The sequence below is a fragment of the Narcine bancroftii genome, chromosome 3 (genome assembly GCF_036971445.1).
Source record: "Narcine bancroftii isolate sNarBan1 chromosome 3, sNarBan1.hap1, whole genome shotgun sequence".
In the NCBI taxonomy this organism is placed as follows: domain Eukaryota; kingdom Metazoa; phylum Chordata; class Chondrichthyes; order Torpediniformes; family Narcinidae; genus Narcine; species Narcine bancroftii.
In genome coordinates, this window is record NC_091471.1 from 173,665,160 (window position 1) to 173,681,151 (window position 15,992).

A 15,992-nucleotide genomic window follows, 5' to 3' on the forward strand; every position below is an offset into this window, starting at 1 on the left:
CAACTATATCAAACTGAAAACAAAGGGAAAGAAGACAAAATAGATAAATTTCTAACTAAAATTGAATTACCAAAATTACAAACAGAGGAGCAAAATAAATTAATAAAACCATTTGAAATAGAAGAATTACAGGAGATATTAAAAAAACTACCGAACAATAAAACACCAGGAGAGGATGGATTCCCAATAGAATTCTATAAAACATTTAAAGACTTATTAATTCCTCCCCTCCTGGAAGTAATCAACCAGATTGATAAAACACAAAGCATACCAGATTCATGCAAAACAGCAATAATTACAGTAATACCAAAGACAGGGAAAGTTCCACTTGCACCAGCGTCATATAGACCAATATCTTTACTTAACACAGATTATAAGATAATAACTAAACTATTAGCAAACAGATTGGTCGACTATGTACCAAAAATAGTAAATCTAGACCAAACTGGATTTATTAAAAAAAGACGAGCAACAGACAATATCTGTAAATTTATTAACTTAATTCATGCAGTAGAAGGAAATAAAACTCCAACAGTAGCGGTTGCTTTAGACGCAAAGAAGGCCTTTGACAGAGTAGAATGGAATTATTTATTCAAAGTACTACAAAAATTCAGCCTACCAGAGAAATATATTAATTGGATTAAAGCATTAAATAAGGGGCCATTGGCAAAAGTGACAGTAAATGGATATACATCAAAACAATTTAACTTAAGCAGATCAACAAGGCAGGGATGTCCACTATGTCCCTCACTGTTCGTGTTAGCTATAGAACCACTAGCAGAACTGATAAGAACAGAAAATAAAATAAGAGGGATAAAAATAAAAGAGAAGGAATATAAAATCAGTCTATTTGCAGATGACGTTATAATATACTTAACAGAATCAGAAATATCAATAAAAGAATTACATAGGAAATTAAAGGAATATGGAGAAGTATCGGGGTACAAGATCAACGCAAATAAAAGTGAAGCAATGCCAATGAATAATGCAGATTTCACAAAGTTTAAGAAAGAATCGCCATTTAGATGGCAAACACAAGCAATGTGATACCTAGGTATACAACTAAATAAAAACCTCGGCCATCTATATAAACTAAATTACCATCCATTAATGAAAAAATTACAAGACGACTTAGAGCATTGGAAAGACTTACCACTAACACTGATGGGAAGGAAACTGTATTAAAATGTACATTTTCCCAAGGATACAATACCTATTTCAGTCATTACCAATACACCTAACAGAGAAATTCTTCAAGGAGTTAAAGAAAATAATAATAATTCTTATGGAAAGGGGGGAAACCGAGGATAGCATTAGATAAATTAACAGAATGGTACAAACAAGGAGGCTTACAACTATCAAACTTTAAGAATTATTATAGAGCCGCACAATTAAGATACCTATCAGATTTTTATCAAACAAGGGAAAAACCAGATTGAACCAGATTAGAACTAGATAAAATAGGGGAGAAGATACCTGAACATATACTATATAAATGGGATGAAAAATTGGTGCAACGTAGGAATTCACCGGTATTGCATCATCTGCTTAACATTTGGAAGAAGATTCATGTAGAAAGGAATAAAACAAATTACCAACTACCAAAACTAACATTGACACAAAATCAGCTAATCCCTTTCACAATAGATAACCTTTCCTTTAGAGAATGGGAGAGAAAAGGGATCAAAAGCATAGAAAATTGTTTTTCTGGAAATAAATTATTATCCTTTGAATAAATGAAGGATAAATATAATATAATATAACTCACGATATAATGTTTGCATACTACGAACTGAAAACCTACTTGAAGGACAAATTGGGAAACAGTCTGAGGTTACCAGAAGGAAGCAATTTTGAATATGTGATTACAGACACAATGATAATTAAAAAATTTGTAACAATCATTTATATCAAACTGCAAGAGAAGGAGAACGAGGAAACAAACGGTAAACCTAAACAAAAATGGGAACAAGATCTAATCATAAAGATAAAGAATGAAACATGGGAGAAGCTATGCTCCGGAACTATGAGAAATACAATAAACACGAGGTTACGCATGATACAATATAACTGGATACACACCTCAAAAGTTAAATAAATGGGACCCAACAGTATCAGACAGATGTTTTCGCTGTAAAAAGGAAACGGGAACAACAATTCATGCAATTTGGACATGTGAGAAAGTGGAAAAATTTTGGGAAGATCTAAACCAGATATTAAATAAAATCACAAAAAGCAATATACCAAAAAAACCCAGAGATCTTCCTCCTAAGTAATATAAGAAACAAAGAATTTGCACTCAATTTGGATGGAGCACAAAAGATTTGTTATGATAGCCCTAGCTGTTGCAAAAAAATGTATTATGTCAACCTGGAAATTAGAAGACAACTTGAGAATACAACAATGGTATATAGAAATGAATAAATGTATTCCATTAGAAAAAATAACATATAATTTAAGAAATAACATTACAATATTCGAACAAATATGGGAGCCATACATGAAATATAATAGAGAAATCCTACCATGGACTTCCACCACCTAAAATGACAGAAGGAGAAGATAACGAAAAGAACTGACTCAGTAAAATTTCTTGTTTGTTTTTGTTGAGTGACAACATTGTTTGGTGTATCTCATAGATTGAACTTCAAATAAATGGGGAGGGGGTGAGGGAGGGAGGGAAAGGAGGGGGAAAAGGGGGAGAAAATGACACTGTATATATTTAAGAAGAAAAATGTCTGTATATATTTTGGTCAATATGGTTTATAGTGTGAAAAATAAAAAAAATTAAAAAAAGAAATAAGGGAAACAGAAAAGGAACTCTGGGGTGACTTGAAAGAAAGAGGTTATCATCTGGAAAACCCTGATGGGGCAAGTTTCTTTGGCAAGACTCTGACGTGGCTGATCAGAAGGAATCATTTTGTGTCCAACAAGCAACAAATTTCTCTTTGAAAACTGACAAGAACCTTCCTGAATGGTAACAATTTACTTTTCAAACACCAAAGCCTGGTGAAATTCATAAATATTAAATTCTGTGCACAGTATAAGAATTGCCTAAAACCAGTGAACTTGAAGGAGTGAGAAGTGTGATTGGACTGTGAATTAAAGAACTTTTCTGAACTTATATTACATACACGTGTGCTTACAACTAGAAGGGGGTTAAGTTAATAGTAACAAGTTAAAGTTTGATCCTGTTATTATGTTTAACGAAAATTAAAAGGAACTTTTGTTTAAGTAGCCATTTGTTTTGGTGAATTTTTATTGCTGCTGGGCTTTGGAGTCCTCTGGGCCCTTAACAGTAGTCCGTGCAGTCTCTGATGGCTTGGAAAACACATGGGCCCAGCTTGGTGCACAATACCATGAGTCGCTTCTGGTTGGTATTGATCACCTCAGCCTGTGTTTAGATGATTGCCTCAATCGCGTGCTTCCAGATCTCGAAGTGTGCCGGGGCATCCGGGTGTTGGGGGTCGATCTCCGGGCTTCTGATCATCAGAAACTTCTCCATGGTCTCTCTTTAAAATTTTAATGGATTAAATTGTGGTGCAGCAAGCAAACACAAAACTCAGTAAACACAGTATAACAGGCTCTAATCCATTAAAAGTCCGTACACCAGTTTTTATCCTGACGGCTCCACAAGTGACTGGCCCAGGAGGGGCTGGCTCAGGTTTATATTTAAGTCGGTTGATTGACAGCCGGCCAGGTGGAGTCAGCCCTTAGGTGGTCTTCCTGCAGGTACAGAGGTCGCCCCCTGCAGTAGGCTAGTGGTCTTATCACCACAGGCAGTGATGAGAGTTCACCCAAACTCTCCACTATCAAGTATTTCTGGGTCTCCTCTAAATGCAGTTGAACCTTTCTTACCAGTAACAAGTGGACAAAGCTATAATACTCAAGGGCTCAGATACACCTTGTTCCAAAGAATAAAAAGCTTCTGCTCAGAACACTGAAAAGAGTCAGAATTATTGTTTTATAGGACATGACTGTTCCTAGGACAACACCAAGAAAAAATGAAAATTGGTCTCGCTCGTCTTAACAAAAATCTCAGCAGCGCCAATATCAGTGTTTAATTTTTAATGTAAATGGGATCACTGGGAAAACCACCAATGGGATCAATGGGATCACCAATGGAATCACTGGGAAAACCACCAATTCACTGGACCCTTTCATTCTTTTTGAATCACGGAAAGTTAATGTGCTGGTCTAGCAAAAAAAATTGGAAGGAAACATGAAAAGCAAAAAAAAACTGCAGATCCCAGAAATATAAAATTAAAGTACTGAGATTGTTCAACAAATCAGCTATAATCTGAGGGGAAGAAGCAAAGTTAATGTTTCAGGTCAATGCTCTCTAAGTAATTGGAATGTGTGTTTGTTGTTTACCTCTAGGTAAAAATGAATACAACAAGAAAGATAAGGGAAGCAAAGAGGAAAAAGTGCAAATCTGAAATTAAAGGCAATATTGGAGGTTAGGTCACATTTGTGAAGAGAGAAAATATAGAAAGTTAAATGAAAGCCATGATATATTGTGCAAATTTAAGGACAAAAGTTAAACTGCCAGGCTCTAGATATACAGGCTGTTGATAGCCGCTGCCATCGTCTTCTCTGCACCTGATGCAATCGCATCGCAGTCACTGTATTCACAACATTGCACCACGCATGCACGAGGACCGCGAGGGCACATTAGTTAAATCGAGATCTAGCGGGGAGCAGATGCCACACTGTGGGCTCTCTCTCTCCCTCCCCTATTTAACATGTTTGGTTGTGTTCAGTGAAGTCTTCTATTTGGTTTACCTCACCCGCCGACTTGACTCATTATTGAACACACAATAACGAACACAGGCTCTTGGTGAGACTGCATCTGGAATATTGTATGCAGGTCTTCTCTTCCTTCTCAAGGCAGGGTGTACTTGTGAAGAGATTCACTAAATTGTTATGATGAAAGGTTTGTTGTAGGAGGAGAGTTTAAGCAGACTTGACCTAGTTTACCTGAAGGGTAAAATAATATTATTGAAAAGTACAAATTTCATACAAACTTGACAGAATTATTTTGGGGATGATGTTTCCCTTGTCTGGATGTCTAGAACTAGGGGTCAGTCTCAACATAAAAGGTCAAATATTCAGGTCAGGGGTGAGAAGAAATTTCTTCAGCTAGAGGGTGGAGAACGTTTGGAATTTTGCAACAAAGAGGCAGGCTTGTGGACACTCATTCACTGAGTATATTCAATGGTGAGATCAACAAATATTTAGGTATTTAGATGCAAGGAAAATGGGCTGAAGCCATGATCTTAATACGTGGCAGTGCAGACACAAGGATTAAATGACCACTCCCATTTCTATGTTGTGTGTTGTTATGAATATTTTATTTTGTTGTGTATCTAAAGACACAGTTGGTTAAGTAATAGGAAATAATTTGACCCATCAACCGGAAATATCTCAGTTTCTTTCCTTAATCTACGTTGCATGAGTTAATCTCACTGGGGTAATGTTACATTCCTACAATTGGCCTCTCTGACCCTGGACTGGGAAGGAAAAATTCAGGGTTCCACTGAGGTTTAAAGCACTAATTCCATTGCCCTACAGTCTTCCTGTAAGCTTGCATCTGCAAAACATATTTAACCAGTCACCATTTAAAAGCTGCAGTCTAGTCCATTTTTTGTATTAAAGCAGTCAATATAGTTGGAGTAATATACTAATGATCTCTTGTTATTCACTTATTGGGTAAAGGAATTAACGTGTTGCTTTTTACTGTTTAAAATTTTAGATAATTTCTCTTTCACTGCAGTCAGCCTGCAATCTCAGTTCTCTCTTTATGACTGTAATCATTCATCCTTGTGGCATCACTGGGAAAGGAATTAGGTAGAAATTGGTTGCCCAGCCGGTACACTGACAGGGACAAGGAAAAGAACTTCTTCTTTGTCACAAGTTTCACTCAAAAAAAAGGTACTCATTACAACCAGAGCCATGAGGGAACTGGCCGTCCAAAATATAACAGGGGCCATAGGTGATGAAGATTGTGGAATACACATTCCAAAATCTATCCATGCCTTCCAATGGAAAGAGTGGATTTATGGGAGAAACCTGGTGGTGGAGAGTAGCTGGAGGATTGTTGGCTGATTATTGACTAAATTATATAAATCTTCTTTTTCCTTTCCATTATTAGGCCAAGTCATTGGAAATGTTTAAAATCTATGCATTTGGAAAGACCCACAGTTTGAGTTTCTGATCACAATATTATGCTTTATTCCAAGGTATCACAGATTAGAACTGATTACTGGCTTGGATTTTGTTAACAATCACCTCAAGTTAGAAAATGATCGAGCAAATTAAAGCTTGAGTAGATTCTGATCCATGTTGTCATGGCAAGATTTGTAAGGAGGACTAATTGAATGGTGTATCACAGTGGTTTCCAACCTTTTTCTTTCCACTCACATACCACTTTAAGTAATCCCAATGCTATTGGTGCTCTGTGATTAGTAAGGGATTGGTTAAGGTGGTATGTGAGTGGGAAGGGAAGGTTGAGAAGCACTGCTCTAGACCCAATTGTTACTAAAATATTTTGCTCAAGACAAATTGTCATTGGCCCATTTCATTTGGAGTTGTGAAACAGTGCACATAACAAGTCAAATAGGTACAATTAAAACAGTGGTTTTCAACCTTTTTCTTTCCACCTATATACCACCTTAAGCAATCCCTTACTAATCACAGAGCACCTATGGCATAGGGAATACTTAAAGTGGTATGTGAGTGGAAAGAAAAAGGTTGGAACCACTGGTGTATCACACCAAAGGGCAAGTGTGGATGGATGGGCTGCAAGGCTGAGGTAATACTTCTCTCCTGTACACAAGAACTGTTGTCTTTCCATACACTGATATTAAAATACACTAAATCATTCAATAAATATGATTGCGGACATGAGAGAAAATCACCCGAGTGTCATTTATTTTATATTGACAGAAGAGAAGATGGAGATTTTGGGAATGACAGGATTAATAGCAGAGGTATGAGGGGTTGCTACTGGCAATCTCTCCTGTTTCCTCTCAGTCTTGATGCAGAACCTTAAGCCACTTGCACTTTCTTGCCTCCATAAATGTTGAGTTCTTCTAGTGCTGTTTGTTGTTCCAGATTGCAGCATCCAGTTTATTTTTTTGTTCCGATTGGGCCTCCTGTTTTTCTTTACATGGACCTCTTCTGGTCATCTCACCCACTCTGTCTGACAAAAAGTGTTACATTTCAGGTGAAAGTGGAGTTAGATCACAGATCTTTATACAGTGGAGTGGCTTAATCACAAAGTTAATCAAGTACATCCAGAGGCCTGGGCTGTTGGTCCATTACAAGTGATTAAATAAATCTGGAACTAGCATTGACCATTAAGTTCTTTTTGATACAGAAACCTATTTTGTACCCTGACATTTTAAAGAAAGAAACTCTAACACTGAGACTCTGCAATTTGAGTCTTAACTGGCTTCAAAGTAATTTGGGGATAGACAACAAACTCTGATATTGTAGTGTGTCCACATCTCAAGGAGAACTAGTTGAAAGAAATAAGCTAATTGAAAGACGATTGCAAAAAGCAATTTCTAATTGGCTTTATTAGAGGCTATGTAATGTAAATAGCTTACTTCATCAGACAGGGAATCTCTCCATCCCCATCAGACCCTGAATGAGATTATTTCACTGTATGTGAGACAATAATTAGATTCAAGCCACATCTATTCAATTCAACTGGAGCATGCTTCCTGGTACCAACTGCTTCACTGTGGTCATCAGCATTGTTGGATGCAATTACTCACAATATTGCCTTTCAGAAAGATTTAACTCAGAAGTTCTGTCTCAGTGTGTTGACTAAAATACTATTTCACGGTCTGGAAGAACCACACTGTGAAATCACCATCAGATTCCTATTCTTTGCAAATACTGATTGCCTCATTCCAAGTTATAACACTTTGCCTAATTGTCATAAATATGGAACTATATGTAAATATTTAAACAGCAGGTGTATTTTTATTTTATTTCCACTCTGGATGCATTCAGCTTCTAGAAGAGATCAGCCATGTTAAAATAAAAATTGCAGTCATGCAAAACCCTCAATAGAAGTCAATTTCCAGAGAGTCTGAAGCATCTGGAGATGAGCCAAAATGGATTAAACTGAAAACATTCACAATGGCAAAATGCCAATTTAAACATTCCAAGTTACACATGTCGAACTATTGATCCCCTTGAGTTATTGTTGCAGACACTGAACAAAAAGTGAAGCAATTTTTTGTCACTGGGGAGGACGTAAGCTATATTCCCTCAACAAAGAGTTATCAGAATAATAACGTTCAGGCTAGACCTTTACTTAAAAGTGAACTGAATTGGAAGGGAAGAAACAGAAGAAGAGGGAAAAAAAAATCAAGGATAAGATAAGAAAGTCGTACTTGCATACAAAACTCTATTGAAGCTGCATGTCCAATGGCTGAATTAACTATAATCCTGTATTTTTTTGATCATATAGAAATTTCAGTTGAAATCATTTCAGCTACATAATAACAAAATGAGGAAAAACTAGATTACTTTTATGACTGGGTTTAATTTACATCCCACCTGATTGCCCTCCTGAATTAATAGGGTGGAAATCACATGGGTCAGAAACAAGCTAAGTAATGACAGAGGTAGGATGGGAGATGAGTGTAGTTGGGTTGGGGATGGAAGGGAGCACAGTCCAGAGACAAAGGGCCTCCTTATGGGGCTCAAATGAGTGGACCTTCTCTTGTCTTCGGTTTCTCCTGGTTCTACAAGACCAAGATCAACATGTAACCTTTGTATTCACTTTGGTCATCAGTACAGCCTTGACTGAAAGGGGTGGTGCTGGTAGTGACCTCAGTTATGACTTCGGTTAAAGTCACTAAATGCAAAAGGACTTTGAATTTGAAATATTTGACTTCCCCATGACTTTCAGAGAGTTTTCATACATCTCCAAAATATGTTTGTGCCAACATCCTCCTGCAGTTAGATTGTAGTGATCCCATTTCCTGCCTCTCATATTCTGTCAAGATAGATGGAGAATGATAGTAAGAATGGAAGAAGGGAGCAGTGTTGTTAAAACTCCACCAAGTCTTCAATGAAAAGATTACCATCTCCTTTCTCTTTTCAGATACCAATGAAATTGATCTTAGTTTAACATTTGTGGTTCCCAGTTAGCAATTATCTCTGATTAGATGCTTCTGAGATTTGAACTACCTACAGTTGACACTGTAGGTACAAACCACACGCTTGCCACAAAATCCTGCAAATCCACAGTAAGGATAGAGCAAAGGAATGCCAGGCCAACATCCCTAATCCCAGTTATTAGCTCAATTGGACAAGCCACATTCTTCTAGAGCACACATGTCAAACTCTGGCCCATATAATTATATTTGGCCCGCAAGATCATATCAAAAATGTATTAGAGATGGCCCGCTGGCCGCCGCGCCAGTATAGCGCATGCACAGTAACCGCTATGTCCCAGGGTGAGAGAGAGAGAGAAAAATCCTGGTCCTTGAAAAGTAGTGGTGGGTGGTTTTATAAACACGCTGTCGTGTCCCCCTGCCCACCCCCCCACCGCAGCGCGGCCTGGCTGGTATCAGGGGAAGCCAAGGCCGCTTCCCAGCGCCCAGAACCCCAGTGGCACAGCGTTTCTTGGAGCTGCAGATGGAGTCGGGACGCCGGAGGGAAGATTGGGGCTCCCCGCCGGGCGATGGGGGCGCCGGCCGCCGGCCGCCCTGCGACTTCCCACCGGACCAGCGGCGGGTGCCCGCAGTACACGTGGAGAGCGAGGCTGGTCAGGCAGGTAGGGTGGAACCCCCCGCCAATCTCAGGAGTGGCGTGGGCTGGATCGGGATTAGCCGCGCTCACCTGCTCCTCCACCGCTGACCGGGATCCCAGTGCAGTCCTGAGCACGGAAACTGCCCTGGAAAGGTCCTGGGACACCAGCACGGAAAGAAGAGCAGGGTCCGTAGAACATTACAGATCAGAAACAGGCCCTTCGGCCCTTTGACTCTACCTCGTGAAAACCCAACACTGGAGAAACTCAGCGGGTTAAACCGTATCCTTTATCCAGCAGAGAGGTACCTGACAATGTTTGGTCCTTGATCCCCCTCATCAATGTATGAGCGAAAGTCTGTGGTTCTCGTAAAAACACCAGAAGGGAGAAACTCAGCAGGTCAAAGGGGGTCCGGGAGAAACTCAGCAGGTCAAAGGGGGATCCGGGAGAAACTCAGCAGGTCAAAGGGGGGTCCGAGAGAAACTCAGCAGGTCAAGGGGGAGGGGTCCGGGAGAAACTCAGAAGGTCAAGGGGAGGGGGTCCGGGAGAAACTCAGCTGGTCAAGGGGGGTCCGGGAGAAACTCAGCAGGTCAAGGGAGGTCCAGGAGAAACTCAGCAGGTCAAGGGGGGTCCGGGAGAAACTCAGCAGGTCAAGGGGGTTCCGGCAGAAACTCAGGGGGGGCCTGACCTCACCAGGACCATTGCCCACTCCCCCTCCCTGTCGCAGGCCAACCCGCGACTCACAGTGACGGGGCCGCTGATCCACTGAGATGCTGCCCTGCAGCGAGAGCCAATGTCCCCGCACTGTCGTTGTCCAACCCGATCGCCCGCAAACCCCGCCCTCCTGCACACAGGCCTGAGTAAGTATTATGAACTTTAATCTCAGGATAAAACGATCTTCCAATAGTTTCATGTCACAGTGATAAATATATTCCTGGTTAATAATGGTCCTGCACCTGGATAGAAGCTCATTAGGCATGAAAAGTATGTAAATCAAAGGATATCTGTACCAATGGAAAAAGGGCATGGCAAATAACCCTGCTAGAGTTCATGCCCACAATCAGTCACCCATTTGATTGTTTCAGGAATCATGTTATTCTCCCACATTCTCAATAGCCCTCAGATTTTACTATTCGACAGCACACTAGCAACATTTGACAAATCCTCTATAGAGAAATATTATTTATTGAATATTTTATTTCTCATTTGTTAATGCTTCTTCTGGAAAGAGTTTAACCAAAACTATTATTAAACATTTATTTTAATAAGAGAAAGTTTAACATTACATATGTTGAAAGAAGAGAAAACATGCAGATGTTGTTGAAAATTTTCAATAAATATTTAGTTCGGCCCTCGACTTAGTCCAAGTTTTTAATTTTGGCCCTCCGTGAATTTGAGTTTGACACCCCTGATCTAGAGTATTGTAAGTCATGCTGCTCTGAGTTCTGTCATTGGAATAGAACACCAGGAGGATAGAGGAAACTATTCAAGGTGTTCTCAATGGTTCCTTGAAAATTTGCAATCTCAGCACTGACTTTAAAGAATGCCACATGGTGGCAATACCACAGGATGGTATTGCATTGGGAACATACAAAATGTTCTGCATGAACAGTGGATGTAACACACCAGCTCACAAAGTACCCATCTGTCTGGTCTGCCACCACCTTCCCCATTTGTGGAAGACCATTTTGGGCTCACAAGTCATATCAGAGCATGCAGGTCTACAGTGGAAGTGTGAAACTACAAAGGAAAAGAAGAGTGGACCTTTGAATAGTTTAGTGATTTTTTTTTCTTCCTTTCCCCTCTGAATAAAGTAATTATTATGCTGCTTCTTTAGTAGCCTGATCAAAATGGCCTGGCTTATAAACAAAATTTACTCGCACTCTAAATTCTTCCAATTTCCAACACCAGGTTTAAGTTGTTGACATACCTTTTTCATCTTGGCTCATTTTATTTTGTATCCATATTTTGGAGTAACTCCTGCCCTGACTTTTCCATTAACTCCTCATTTTCTTTTTTCAAGAGGTGTAAATTCAGCTGCTGGGTTTTTATTTTTTTAACAGTGCTCTGTCAATAAAAAAAATATGAAATTGGTGCTGTTAAGTTTCTCATTTCCACCCTTAGGTTAGGCTTGGAGCAGAATGTTCCACTGAATTACTATGGTAAACACACACCTTGTAAGAGAGACTGGTAATTTGTATGAGGGTTGAACTTAAAAAGTAATGTTAGACCAGAATTGGCTAAAACAAAGGTTGAAATGCCTGTTTGGCGGTGCCCATTTTGCAAAAAGTCTCTGTTCGAATTATTTAAATTGTGGTCAGGACACGAGGTATGAAATATATGAATCCTCAGCAGACCATCCTCAAGGATTTCATGGATCTATGGAGGCCTCTCAAAAGTCCCAAAAGATGAACATCTTTTCTTCTCCAGAAGTACAAGAACAAAGAGTTCTCTCTTCAACTCTACAAGCAATGGTGATCATCTCTCAGCTGCTTCCCCCTCCCCCCCCCCCCCCCCCCACCCATTCCTGCTTCCATACTCAATCCTGTGTCTGGGCATAGGCTGGAATTCATTAAAAAAAAGTTAAGGAATTGGGGCTGGTGTTGGATGGTGCAATTGACAGGAGTTACAGGGACACTATCACACCTTGGAAGCAGGAGGAGAATAGATGGGTGACAGTCAGGAGAGGGAAAGGGAACAGGCAGGCAGTGCAGGGCACCCCTATGGGCATTCAAGTATACAATTTTGGATACTGTTGGGAAGATGGCCTACCAGCGACAAGCCATGGCGATCAGGTCTTTGGCATGGAGTCTGGTCCTGTGGCTAAGAAGGGAAGGGTGGAAAAGAGGCAAGCTGTAGTTATAGGGAATTCCATAGTTAGGGGGATAGATGTTTTGTGGAGGAGATTGAGTATCCTGGATGGTATGCTGCCTCCCCGGTGCCAGGGTCCAAGATACGTCAGATCGATTTCGTGGTATTCTCAGGAGAGAAGGTGAGCAGCTAGAGGTCGTGGTCCAGAAAAGGACCAATGTTGTGGGTAGGAAGTTTGTGGCCATCAGTGAAACTTGGCTGCAGGAGGTGCAGGACTGACAGCTCAATGTTCCGGGCTTTCGTTGTTTTAGACATGAGAGAACAGGGGGATGAAAGGGTGAGGAGTTTCATTGCTCATGAGGGAAAATATTGCAGCTATGCTCAGGCAGGACAGACAAGAGGGCTCGATTACTGAGGATATATGGGTGGAGTTAAGGAATGGGAATGGTATAACTACACTCATGGGGTTGCATTATAGACTGCCCAAAAGTCAGTAAGAATGGGGAAGAAAATCTGTAGAGATAGCAGACAGCTGCAGGAAACACAGAGTTGTGATAGGAGATTTTAATTTTCCACATATTGACTGGGACTCCCATACTGTATTGGATGGATTGGAGTTTGTCATATATGTTCAGGAAAGTTTTTTAAATCAATATATAGAAGTACTAACTAGAGAGAGTGCAATACTGGATCTTATATTGGGGAATGAGACAGGACAGGTGACAGAAGTATGTGTAGGGGAACATTTTGGGTCCAGTGATCATAATGCCATTAATTTCAAGTTAATTCTGGAAAAGGATAGGCCTGGGCCTTGGGTTGAGATTCTAAATTGGAGAAAGGCCAATTTTGAGGAAATGAGAAAGGACCTAAAATGCATGGATTGGGATAGGTTGTTTTCCGACAAGGATGTGCGAGGTAAATGGAGGACCTTCACAGGAGAAATTTTGAGATTACAGAGTTTGTATGTTCCTGTCAAGATCAAAGGCAAGGTTAGAAGATTTTAGGAAGATATGTTTTTGAGGGATATTGGGGAACTGGTTTGTAAGAAGAAAGAGGTGTAAAACATGGAGCAAATAAGGTAACTGAGGAGAATAAAAATTGCAAGAAAAACCTCAAGGAGGAAATCAGGAAGGCTAAAAAAAGTCATGAGGTTACTTTTGCAGACAATGTGAAGGTAAACCCAAAGAGTTTTTACAAGTATATTAAGAATAAAAGCATAGTAAGGGAGAAAATTGGTCTCCTATAAGATCAGAATGGTTGTCTATTTGTGGAGCCTCATGAGATTGGGAGATCTTAAACATTTTTTTGCATCAGTGTTTATGCAGGAAACTGGTATAGTGTAGAAGGAAGGAAGGAAGGAAGGGAAACAAGTAGTAGTAGTGTCATGAAACATACAGAGATTAAAGAAGAGGAGGTGCTTGCTGCCTTACAGCAAATAAAGATAGATAAGTTCCTTGGGCCTAACATGATATTCCCTCGGACCTTGAGGGAGGCTAGTGTAGAAATTGCAAGGGCCCTGGTAGAAATATTTTAAATATCCTTAGCCATGGGTAAGGTGCCAGAGGTTTGGAGAGTAGCTCATGTTGTTCTGATGTTAAAAAAAAGGCTCCAAAAGTAATGCTGGAAAGTATAGGCTGGTCAGCCTGATGTCAGTAGTAGGTAAATTATTGAAAGCTGTTCTGAGAGGTTGGATATACAAGTATTTTGGCAGTCAAGGGTTCATTAAGGATAGTGGTTTTGCATGTGGTAGGTTGTGTTTAACAAATCTTTTAGTGTTTTTCAAGGAGGTTACCAAGAAATTAGATGAAGGAAAGGTTGTGGATGTTGTCTACATAGACTTTAGTAAGGCCTTTGACAAGGTACCACATGGAAGGTTAGTTCAGAAGGTTCAGATGCTAGCTATCCATTGGGAGGTTGTAAGTTGGGTTTGAAATTGGTTGTATGGGAGAAGTCAGATAGGGGTAGTGGATAGTTGCTTCTCAGACTGGAGGACTGTTACTAGTGGTGTGCCTCAAGGATCTGTGCTTGGCCCATTGTTGTTTGTTATCTATATCAATGACCTGGATGATAATGTGGTAAATTGGATCAGCAAGTTTGCTGATAACAGTAAGATTGGAGGCACTGTGGACTGTGAGGAAGGATTCCAAAGCTTGCAGAGGGATGTGGACCAACTGGAAAAATGGACTAGAATATGGAAGATGGAATTTAATACAGACAAGTGTGAGATGCTGCATTTTAGAAGGACAAACCAAGATAGGACATATACAGTAAGTGGTAGGGCACTGAGGAGTGTATAGAAGCAAAATTTTCTGGGAATACAGATACATAATTCACTGAAAGTAGTGTTGCAGATACACAGGATTGTAAAGAAAGTATTGAGTACAAGAGTTGGGATGTAATGGTGAGTTTGTATAAGTGATTGGTGAGGCCAAATTTAAAGTATTGTGTGCAGTTCTGGTTATCTAACTACATGAAGGATATCAGTAGGATTGAAAGAGTGCAGATATTTACTAGGATGTTGCTGGGTCTTCAGGAGTTGAGTTAAAGGGAAAGATTCCTTGGACCATGGAAGAATGAGGGGAGATATGAGAGATAACCACTGGGAAAAACTCTTCAGCCACAACACAACCAAACCATTGGGTCAAGCTCTCAGTTCTCTTTAGACTTTGTTAATGATAGCTAGCTCATGAAGTGCAAAAGTAAGAGTCCTTAAATGAATCCTTGATTGAGTTTGTTGTTGAAGAGTCTGATGGGTAGCAGCTGTTCCCGAACCTGGTGGTGAGAGTTTTGTGGGACCTCTGCCTTTTTCCTGAAGGGAGCAGCAAGGACAGGGCATGTGTTGGGTGATGCGGATCCTTCATGATTGCTGCCATTCTCTGACAACAGCGTTCCTTGTAGATGTTGTCGATAGTGGGGAGGGTGTAGGTGTTCGCGATGATGGTCACTGCACACTTCATGATAACATGCTTTCTTTTTCCCATCATCTTAGTAAGAAGTTCCTGTTATCCCAGAAATAGCTAGATGGTATTACAGTGCCATCTTCACAGAAGCATCAACAAACACTGCTGGTTAAAATAGTGGATACAAGAAAATTGTTCAAAGGTGCTCATTGTTCCTACAATGTCACGTTGCCATTTAAAAATATGGATAAATTTGAATTAATTAGTTCATATGATTGGTGGTTCGGTCAAATCAGATACAATTATAATGTTGTTTACTGACCTTAATTAATCGTAGCCGGTTTATCCAATCAGCTGATAAGATGTCTTCAGGACAATCCGTGGTTTGAGAGAGTGCTCGATAAGCTTTCCTCAAGTGGTGGAGTTCAATTATCAGGACTGTGAGCTGGGGAGTAGTGCAGAAAGTATCAGTCTGAGCTTGTCTCTGACTCTCCTGGACCCCACCC

The 15,992-nt window shown here is 40.1% G+C and overlaps 1 protein-coding gene across 1 annotated transcript in view; it reads right to left on the reverse strand.

Moving 5' to 3' along the window:
* Positions 1 to 6,673: 6,673 nt before the first annotated feature.
* Positions 6,674 to 15,992, reverse strand: part of LOC138756299 (DNA double-strand break repair Rad50 ATPase-like) — a 115,996-nt gene continuing 106,677 nt past the window's right edge. Inside the window, exons 12-14 of the mRNA XM_069922841.1 lie at positions 15,809 to 15,931; positions 11,706 to 11,842; positions 6,674 to 7,204 (exon numbers count right to left, since the gene is read on the reverse strand). Coding sequence (XP_069778942.1) covers positions 11,726 to 11,842; positions 15,809 to 15,931 — 240 coding nt within the window. The 3' untranslated portion in view covers positions 6,674 to 7,204; positions 11,706 to 11,725. The remainder of the gene's footprint in view (positions 7,205 to 11,705; positions 11,843 to 15,808; positions 15,932 to 15,992) is intronic.